General features: G+C 45.3%; 1 protein-coding gene across 1 annotated transcript in view; it reads right to left on the reverse strand.

The window, feature by feature from the left end:
* LOC117475779 (protein furry homolog-like) overlaps positions 1–4,955 on the reverse strand; it is a gene marked incomplete at its 5' end in the record, with an annotated part of 18,483 nt that extends 13,528 nt beyond the window's left edge. The window contains 2 exon segments of the mRNA XM_034122124.1: positions 1–174; positions 4,659–4,955. The exon segment at positions 1–174 is cut by the window's left edge and continues 188 nt beyond it. Coding sequence (XP_033978015.1) covers positions 1–174; positions 4,659–4,955 — 471 coding nt within the window.
* Positions 4,956–11,050: the final 6,095 nt, after the last annotated feature.

Raw genomic sequence — 11,050 nt, forward strand, 5'->3', positions numbered from 1 at the left:
TGGGGGAGTGTCTATGGCCGGCGGGGGAGGGGGGTCAGGGTTAGGGTCCTCCTGAGGGTCCTGGAGGTCACACAGCTCCGAGGCGTCAGAGGGCAGCGGGGGGACGGAGCAGAACCCCGTGTCTGTGCTCACACTGCTGCTGAGATCCTCTCCTAACGTCATGCTGACTCCATCCTGCAACCAGAGAGCGAGACATGACCTTTAGTTCAGCCGGAGTATCTCCACATATTAACAACACTTTAGGATATTTGAAGTAAAAGCTAACGTAATGTTGGGCTATAAAGGAACTACAGCACGGTCACATGACTTCACGTCACCACCGCTAAGCTAAAGGAGGCTAATGTTGGGCTATAAAGGAACTACAGCACGGTCACATGACTTCACGTCACCACCGCTAAGCTAAAGGAGGCTAATGTTGGGCTATAAAGGAACTACAGCACGGTCACATGACTTCACGTCACCACCGCTAAGCTAAAGGTGGCTAATGTTGGGCTATAAAGGAACTACAGCACGGTCACATGACTTCACGTCACCACTGCTAAGCTAAAGGTGGCTAATGTTGGGCGTGATGACGTTTAGTCGTCTCATATAGACAGCAGTGTGGTATTTACTGATGTATTTTATGTGGTAAAACAAAGCGTTAAGATCTCTTCAGCTTGTTTTAACCACAGCCCTTATTTCTGGCGTCAGGTAAATGCAGCCTGATGCTGATTGGTTCTCTTCAACACAGTACAGTGACGGGTTATTAATCAGTATGGGGGATGATTGTACATTCAAATGGGTTAGCTCTTAATATCCCAGCGTCACTGCTGAGCCTCTGTTATCGGCTGAATTAAGACTTTACTTAAGATCTCACGTGAGTTTAAATGAGCCGAGAGGGATTTGAAGTCGGCACTTTTTACGAGCTGCATTTCCTCAGAGATTTCTCTTTATGTTCCTGTGCTCGCTAACGCCTCATGAGAAATCACAGAAAAAGAAAGGGATCAATAAGCAGAAGCCGATATCTCCGAGTCTATCACTGAAGTGCCGTTAACACCGGACCTCAGTGGTTATGAATCATCAGTGGGATGGGGAAACGTCAGCAGATAAATCACATCAGTGACGGACCGCTATCTGAGGATTTATAACTTAATACAGTGTTAGTGACGTCACTAATAATAAAGGCAGCGAACAGCAATAATAATCAGGGAGGTTCGGAAGACGATAAGGGCCACATTCAGATTAAAGTTGATTACTGTTTACCTTACGATTGATTTTAAGGTCCTCCTCCTGACATATAAGGCCCTTAATGGGCAAGGACTAAGCTACATTGCTAACTCAGCTACAAGCCGTCAACAACACTGCGATCCTCTGCTGCTGGTTTGAGGTTCACAGAAACAGCAGCAAAAAGAAAATTGGTCATTAATTATGCCCCAAAGATATGGAACAAAATGCCTGTAGACATCAGGGAAGCCTGCTCGAGGAAGTCTTTAAACAAAGCTCAAAACTTATTTGTAGTCAGATACGTTTATTTTAGGAAAGCTAACTCCACTCTTTTAGGAAAGCTAACCCCACTCTTTTAGGAAAGCTAACCCCACTCTTTTAGGAAAGCTAACTCCACTCTTTTAGGAAAGCTAACTCCACTCTTTTAGGAAAGCTAACTCCACTCTTTTAGGGAAGCTAACTCCACTCTTTTAGGGAAGCTAACTCCACTCTTTTAGGGAAGCTAACTCCACTCTTTTAGGGAAGCTAACTCCACTCTTTTAGGAAAGCTAACTCCACTCTTTTAGGAAAGCTAACTCCACTCTTTTAGGAAAGCTAACTCCACTCTTTTAGGAAAGCTAACTCCACTCTTTTAGGAAAGCTAACTCCACTCTTTTAGGAAAGCTAACTCCACTCTTTTAGGAAAGCTAACTCCACTCTTTTAGGAAGCTAACTCGACTCTTTTAGGGAAGCTAACTCCACTCTTTTAGGAAAGCTAACTCCACTCTTTTAGGGAAGCTAACCCCACTCTTTTAGGAAAGCTAACCCCACTCTTTTAGGAAGCTAACTCCACTCTTTTAGGAAAGCTAACTCCACTCTTTTAGGAAGCTAACTCGACTCTTTTAGGGAAGCTAACTCCACTCTTTTAGGAAAGCTAACTCCACTCTTTTAGGAAAGCTAACCCCACTCTTTTAGGAAGCTAACTACACTCTTTTAGGAAAGCTAACTCCACTCTTTTAGGAAAGCTAACCCCACTCTTTTAGGAAGCTAACCCCACTATTTTAGGAAAGCTAACTCCACTCTTTTAGGAAAGCTAACTCCACTCTTTTAGGAAAGCTAACCCCACTATTTTAGGAAAGCTAACTCCACTCTTTTAGGAAAGCTAACACCACTCTTTTAGGAAAGCTAACCCCACTCTTTTAGGAAAGCTAACCCCACTCTTTTAGGAAGCTAACTCCACTCTTTTAGGAAAGCTAACTCCACTCTTTTAGGAAGCTAACTCCACTCTTTTAGGAAAGCTAACTCCACTCTTTTAGGAAAGCTAACTCCACTCTTTTAGGAAAGCTAACTCCACTCTTTTAGGAAGCTAACTCCACTCTTTTAGGAAAGCTAACTCCACTCTTTTAGGAAAGCTAACTCCACTCTTTTAGGAAGCTAACTCCACTCTTTTAGGAAAGCTAACTCCACTCTTTTAGGAAGCTAACTCCACTCTTTTAGGAAAGCTAACTCCACTCTTTTAGGAAAGCTAACTCCACTCTTTTAGGAAAGCTAACTCCACTCTTTTAGGAAGCTAACTCCACTCTTTTAGGAAAGCTAACCCCACTCTTTTAGGAAAGCTAACTCCACTCTTTTAGGAAAGCTAACTCCACTCTTTTAGGAAAGCTAACTCCACATTTGTTCACATTGGGTGACCAGTGCAACCAGTGCAACCAGTGCAGTGTCTTTATTCGAGTCATTAAACAATATAATTAAAAAAAAAATGATCTGACTATTTAATAAGAGATTTGACACTTACACTTTTGCACACATTTAATTATTTTGGCAAATTTTATTTTAAATAATTATAAAAAACTATTTAAATCAAAATCCTACATTTTTTAAAGATTTTAAAAGAAGCACAGAACTATTATATTCCCAGGTTTTCTTCCAATACTCCTTCTGCAATATTTATTAATACTTTATTAAAACATTTGTATTAATTGTTTGCTATTTTTCCACTTTTTCATTATTTAAATTGACTTTCTTTTTAAACTTATTTTACAAATGACAGCCTTCTTTTCTGGATTCCTGAAGCCAGTCTGACTCTGCGCTATAAACACGGTCCGTTTACATATGTCATTTACCCAGAGAGGGTTCCTAATTAAGAGCTATTGTTTTTATATAAAGTGTCGTGCATTAGGAGGTGGGGGGGGGGGGGGTATGGCAGACGGCCAGCAGGATGATGGGGCGATATTACAGAAAGCTTTTAGAAGAGCTCGCCCTCTGTATTGATGGTTTTATCTGGGGCTCATTACACTAAGAGCCGCAGTGATGGGGGAGATGTCCTTCAGATGACACACAGTGCTGAGTAATAAAGCATCGACGCTCTCTATAAATATGTATGAGGTAAGATTAAATTAAAGACAAAAGATTGGGTCATTTCCTTTAAAATCCTGCAGTCTACTCACCGTTGTTAGTACAAGCGATAAACGTCAGAGGATGGCAAAGCTGTTTCACTACGGACGACTAAAGCTGCCATTAAAGTAAAAACAGGAGGGAAAAAACCGACTTATTAAATGAATAAATGCAATAAAAAAAGCTTCTATTGTCAAATAAATGTGGTAAGTAATTATTTCTATTCATATTTATTTAGTGTTAAATTATCATGCACATTTATTTGACAATCCCACATTTATTTCTATATAAATCATTTATTGATTGAGTCTTTTTTTTTTTAAATCATATTGGCAGCTTTAGTCCTCCATACGGGATGTTAATATTGAAGCTTGTTAATATGAAGCAACCTGAAGGTTTTAAAGTGACCACACCACGTGTAACAGACATATACTCACACATGCTTCTGATGGAGGTTAGCAGCTGGAGTCCATTAAAAGTTAGATGGAGGTTCAGGTGTTACTGGAGGTTTAGTCGTCAGGTGTTACAGGAGGTTTAGTCGCCAGGTGTAACAGGAGGTTTACTCGTCAGGTGTAACAGGAGGTTTAGTCGTCAGGTGTTACTGGAGGTTTAGTCGTTTAGTCGCCAGGTGTAACAGGAGGTTTAGTCGTCAGGTGTAACAGGAGGTTTAGTCGTCAGGTGTAACAGGAGGTTTAGTCGTCAGGTGTAACTGGGTCGTCCAGGTGTGTATTTTGAGGTTTAGTCAGGTGTTATTGAGCAGTGACAGCTGGCCTGAGGTGAGCTTCTGATTTAATCTCCACAAATCACAAGCAAGCGAGCCCCACCACAGTAACCACATTAATTAGAAGCAAGAGCCTGCAGAGCGAAGCTACGACAGAAGGAGGAAGAACCAGCGCACAGAACCAGGACTACAGAACCAGGACTACAGAACCCCCCCACACACACACACACACACACACACACACCGGACCATCTGCCTCTGACAGACGTTAGAAGGTAAACACAAAGCAGAGAAATAGGAAGAGACAGAGCTAGAAAGCACCCGAGCACCAGAGCTCATTTTTGCCCCCCAGTGATCGCACCTCAGGCAGCTGGCTGCTGGAGTCTGAATGCATCCTCTCCAGCATGGAGTCCCGATGCAGGGAGTCCCGCTGCATGGAGTCTTGATGCATGGATTCCCGCTGCATGGAGTCTTGATGCATGGATTCCCGCTGCATGGATTCCCGCTGCATGGAGTCCTGATGCATGGAGTCCTGACGATGAAGGGAGTCCTGATGATGCATGGAGTCCTGATGCATGGAGTCCTGATGCATGGAGTCCTGATGCATGGAGTCCACATGGGTGGAGGCCGTGTCGTCTGTGGCGGAGTCACTGTTCATCTGAGGGGGAAACACAGGGGGGTCAGCAAAGACTTCATAATATGATCCTCCATAAAAATACACTGAGGGCTGGGATTCTGTCATTGTTATTTTTTTAAAACATGATTTTAATCTAGGAATAATTTTTCAGATAGTCTCAGAATTCTGACTTTAATCTCAGAAATATGAAAAAATAATAATCTGAAAATAGTACAGAAAAAAACTGTTTTCATTCATTTATTGATTTAATTTAATTCAGTATTTTATTTCTATTTTTATCTCATCGGTGAGCCCGAAAAGGCAACGTGGGCAACACGCTTGGGGTTGGGTGCCAGAAGGGGGGCAGTGAAAGCAGAGGGTCTCGACGGACCAGACCCAGTGGAATGTCACCTCTCTGGGGGGGGAAGGAGCCGGAGCTTGTGCGGGAGGTGGAGCGTTACCAGTTGGATCTGGTGGAGCGTTACCAGTTGGATCTGGTGGAGCGAGTGTTACCAGTTGAATCTGGTGGGGCGTTACCAGTTGGATCTGGTGGAGCGTTACCAGTTGGATCTGGTGGGGAGGTGGGGCGTTACCAGTTGGATCTGGTGGAGCGTTACCAGTTGAATCTGGTGGAGTGTTACCAGTTGAATCTGGAGGAGTGTTACCAGTTGAATCTGGTGGAGTGTTACCAGTTGAATCTGGTGGAGTGTTACCAGTTGAATCTGGTGGGGCGTTACCAGTTGAATCTGGTGGGGAGGTGGGGCATTACCAGTTGAATCTGGTGGGGAGGTGGGGCATTACCAGTTGGATCTGGTGGGGAGGTGGGGCATTACCAGTTGGATCTGGTGTGGCGTTACCAGTTGGATCTGGTGGAGCGCTACCAGTTGAATCTGGTGGAGTGTTACCAGTTGAATCTGGTGGAGTGTTACCAGTTGAATCTGGTGGAGTGTTACCAGTTGAATCTGGTGGAGTGTTACCAGTTGAATCTGGTGGGGCGTTACCAGTTGAATCTGGTGGGGAGGTGGGGCATTACCAGTTGAATCTGGTGGGGAGGTGGGGCATTACCAGTTGGATCTGGTGGGGAGGTGGGGCATTACCAGTTGGATCTGGTGTGGCGTTACCAGTTGGATCTGGTGGAGCGCTACCAGTTGGATCTGGTGGGGAGGTGGGGCGTTACCAGTTGGATCTGGTGTGGCGTTACCAGTTGGATCTGGTGGAGCGTTACCAGTTGGATCTGTTGGGGCTCACCTCTACGCACAGAGGCTCTGTAAACGTACTTCTTGATAGGGGTTGGACTCTATTCTTCTCCGGCGTTGCCCAAGGTGTGAGGCGCCGGCGGGTGTGGGGATACTCAGAGCCCCCGGTTGGGTGCCGCTTTGTTGGAGTTTACCCCAGTGGACGAGAGGGTCGCCTACCTACGCCTGCGAGTTATGGGGGGAAAGCTCTGACTGTTGTGTGCTTATGCACCAAACAGTAGTTCAGAGTATTCAGACTTGAACCCTGAAAAGAGTCCTGTATGGGGCTCCTGAAGGGGACTCCGTAGTCTTGCTTTGAGACTTCAACGCACATGTGGGCAATGATGGAGACCCTTGGAGGGGCGTGATTGGGAGGAACGGCCCCCCTGATCTGAACCGGAGTGGTGGTTTGTTACTGGACTTCTGTGCTAGTCATGGTTTGGCCGTAACAAAAACCATGTTCGAACAAAAGGATGTTCATAAGTGTACATGAAAACAGAGTAACCTAAGCAGAAGGTCCATGATCGATTTTGTTATCGTATCATCGGACCTGAGGCCGTATGTTTTGGACACTCGGGTAAAGAGAGGGGCGGAGTTGTCAACTGATCACCATCTGGTGGTGAGTTGGGTCGAGTGGCGGGGGAAGCCTCTGGACACACCTGGTAAGCCCAAACGTGAACCCCAAAGTTGTTCTGGAAAACCGTCCGACACCTCAGGAGGGGGAAGCAGGGAACCATCCAAGCTGTGTACAGTAAGGATGGGACGCTGTTGACCCCAACTGATAGGGTCCACACGGCGGCGTCGCGTTGAAGCTTGCCGGTGGGCGTGTCTGGCATGCGACCAGTAACCAATCACATTAATCTCCCGCCCCGGACACACAAGCACGTGGTTTGATTGGCTACAGCTTATACTGGCATATGATTTGATTGGCTGGCGCTTCCGTCGACGCTTGAAAAGTTGAACTTTTCTCAACTTTCGAAGCGAGCAACGGAGGCAAAGCGACGCGACGGAACCTCAATGCAGTTCGGCAAAGCGTGACGTCACCCCATTCAAAGTGAATGGGAAGCATCTCCGCTGAAGCACGCAACGCTGCCGTGTGGACGTACCGCAAGGGCAGTGGAAGAAACACTTTGAGGAACTCCTGAACCCGACAACTCCGCCCTCTATGGTAGAGGCAGTTCTGGATGATGAGGGGGATCAACACCATAACTCCACCCTCTATGGTAGAGGCAGTTCTGGATGATGAGGGGGATCAACACCATAACTCCACCCTCTATGGTAGAGGCAGTTCTGGATGATGAGGGGGATCAACACCATAACTCCACCCTCTATGGTAGACGCAGAGCTGGAGGATGACAGGGATCAACACCAATCTCCCGGGGGGAGGTCACTGAGGTCAAACAACTCCACAGTGGCAAAGCCCCGGGGTGGATGAGATCCGCCCAGAAATGCTGAAGGCTCTGGGTGTTGAGGGACTGTCATGGTTGACAAGTCTCATCAACGTTGCGTGGAAGTCGGAAACAGTACCGAAGGAGTGGCAGACCGGGGTGGTGGTTCCCCTTTTCAAAAAGGGGGATCAGAGGGTGTGTGCCAATTACAGAGGCATCACACTACTCGGCCTCCCCGGGAAAGTTTACTCTAAGGTACTCGAAAAGAGGGTCCGGCCGATAGTCGAACCTCAGATTGAGGAGGAACAATGCGGATTCCGTCCTGGTCGTGGAACGACGGATCAGCTTTTTACTTTCGCAAGGATCCTGGAGGGGGCCTGGGAGTACGCTTATCCAGTCTACATGTGTTTTGTAGATTTGGAGAAGGCGTACGACCTTCAGCACTCACTGGATCGGTTCGCAGCCGAGTGTGAAGTGGCTGGGATGAGGATCAGCAACTCCAAATCTGAGGCCATGGTACTCCGCAGGAAACCGATGGACTGTCCACTCCAAGTAGGGAATGAGTAACTACCCCAAGTGAAGGAGTTCAAGTATCTCGGGGTCTTGTTCTCGAGTGAGGGAACAATGGAGCGTGAGATGGGCCGGAGAATCGTAGCAGCAGGAGCGGTACTGCAGTCGCTTTAACCGCACCGTTGTGACGAAAAGAGAGCTGAGCCAGAAGGCAAAGCAAGTTGAACCGCTGCTCCTTCACGTTGAAAGGAGCCAGTTGAGGTGGTTCGGGCACCTAGTAAGGGTGCCACCTGGTAAGGATGCCACCTGGTTAGGATCCCACCTGGTAAGGATCCCACCTGGTTAGGATCCCACCTGGTAAGGATCCCACCTGGTAAGGATGCCACCTGGTAAGGATGCCACCTGGTAAGGATCCCACCTGGTAAGGATCCCACCTGGTAAGGATGCCACCTGGTAAGGATCCCACCTGGTAAGGATGCCACCTGGTAAGGATCCCACCTGGTAAGGATGCCACCTGGGCGCCTCTCTAGGTGTTCCAGGCACATCCAGCTGGGGGCAGACCCAGGACCAGGTGGAGGGATATATCTCTACCTAGGACCAGGTGGAGGGATATATCTCTACCTAGGACCAGGTGGAGGGATTATATCTCTACCTAGGACCAAGTGGAGGGATTATATCTCTACCTAGGACCAGGTGGAGGGATTATATCTCTACCCAGGACCAGGTGGAGGGATTATATCTCTACCCAGGACCAGGTGGAGGGATTATATCTCTACCCAGGACCAGGTGGAGGGATTATATCTCTACCCAGGACCAGGTGGAGGGATTATATCTCTACCCAGGACCAGGTGGAGGGATCATATCTCTACCCAGGACCAAGTGGAGGGATTATATCTCTACCTAGGACCAGGTGGAGGGATTATATCTCTACCTAGGACCAGGTGGAGGGATCATATCTCTACCTAGGACCAGGTGGAGGGATTATATCTCTACCTAGGACCAGGTGGAGGGATTATATCTCTACCTAGGACCAGGGTGGAGGGATTATATCTCTACCTAGGACCAGGTGGAGGGATCATATCTCTACCTAGGACCAGGTGGAGGGATTATATCTCTACCTAGGACCAGGTGGAGGGATTATATCTCTACCTAGGACCAGGTGGAGGGATTATATCTCTACCTAGGACCAGGTGGAGGGATTATATCTCTACCTAGGACCAGGTGGAGGGATCATATCTCTACCTAGGACCAGGTGGAGGGATTATATCTCTACCTAGGACCAGGTGGAGGGATTATATCTCTACCCAGGACCAGGTGGAGGGATTATATCTCTACCCAGGACCAGGTGGAGGGATTATATCTCTTCTCTGGCCTGGGAGCTCCTTGAATCCCCCAGTCAGAGCTGGTTGATGGGAAAGGGAAGTTTGGGGCTCTTTGCTGGAACTGCTACCTCCGCGATCCGACCACGGATAAGCGGAGAAGATGGATGGATGTTTAAAAAAAGAAATCTAAATTCTAAAAGATAGGTGTTTTTTCTTTCTACAAATGTTTTTTTTATTGTTTAAAAATCTCATAATTCTTACATTTGAGTCAGAATTTGACTATTTCTAAATAATTAATATAAATGTCATTAGAACAGGAAATAACTAAATATATATATATATGTAATTGTATAAACATAGTGACCGGCCCAAAAGGGTTTAATAGTTTACATTTTAGTGCTCGTGTTTCCTCGATGTTCTCAGAGCTCGACTTTTAGTCATTTTAGTTTCAATTAATTCAGAACTTTAATCCTGATTCAGGCAGAATGTGAGATCATGCTGTCGTAAACAAGTAAATATAAATAACACTTTAATATTTCAGACTTCACATTAATCTGCATGCTTTAATAAACGGCTCATTCTGTCACCGTGCACTAACAGGAAGAAGAAGAGAGGAAGCTTTGATATTAATGAGGTTATTATGGGGTCACAGCTTGCAAAGCGAAGCGAAGCAGAGAAGAGTTAGAGAGGACTAACCTGCCATTATAATAAATACATATTAAAATAAAAAAAAATTAAAAATAAAAAAATTAATTATTACGTAAAATACAAAACTACTGATTTTTTAATTAATTTATTTGTATATTTAATACAAATGTGTTGAAACAATTCAAATTATTGTGTAATTTATTAAAAAAAAATACATTAAGAAATACATATTTTTTGAATAAATAGAAAGATATATTTTTTTAAATAAATAAATAATAAACAAAAAGGAAAATGTAATCAATGAAAGTGATTTAATACAATGAACAATATTTGAGGAATATATACAAATATTCGTGTCCATTTTTTAATTAATTTGTATTTAGATTCTGTTTTATTATTATGTTAATGTTTTATTTATTATAATGGCAGCTTTCGGCCTCCATACAGAGGAGCATGCTGTTGATCTCTTGATTTATATCAAATCTCTCTCCTCCTGAGTATCAGGGACCTCCATGTGAGTGTATTCTATTCCTCCTGAGTATCAGGGACCTCCATGTGAGTGTATTCTATTCCTCCTGAGTATCAGGGACCTCCATGTGAGTGTATTCTATTCCTCCTGAGTATCAGGGACCTCCATGTGAGTGTATTCTATTCCTCCTGAGTATCAGGGACCTCCATGTGAGTGTATTCTATTCCTCCTGAGTATCAGGGACCTCCATGTGAGTGTATTCTATTCCTCCTGAGTATCAGGGACCTCCATGTGAGTGTATTCTATTCCTCCTGAGTATCAGGGACCTCCATGTGAGTGTATTCTATTCCTCCTGAGTATCAGGGACCTCCATGTGAGTGTATTCTATTCCTCCTGAGTATCAGGGACCTCCATGTGAGTGTATTCTATTCCTCCTGAGTATCAGGGACCTCCATGTGAGTTTATTATATTCCTCCTGAGTATCAGGGACCTCCATGTGAGTGTATTCTATTCCTCCTGATCTGTACTCACCCACAGGACAAAAGAGAACCTTCTACAGAAAGAT

Source organism: Trematomus bernacchii, unplaced genomic scaffold (assembly GCF_902827165.1).
Source record: "Trematomus bernacchii unplaced genomic scaffold, fTreBer1.1, whole genome shotgun sequence".
Classification (NCBI taxonomy): domain Eukaryota; kingdom Metazoa; phylum Chordata; class Actinopteri; order Perciformes; family Nototheniidae; genus Trematomus; species Trematomus bernacchii.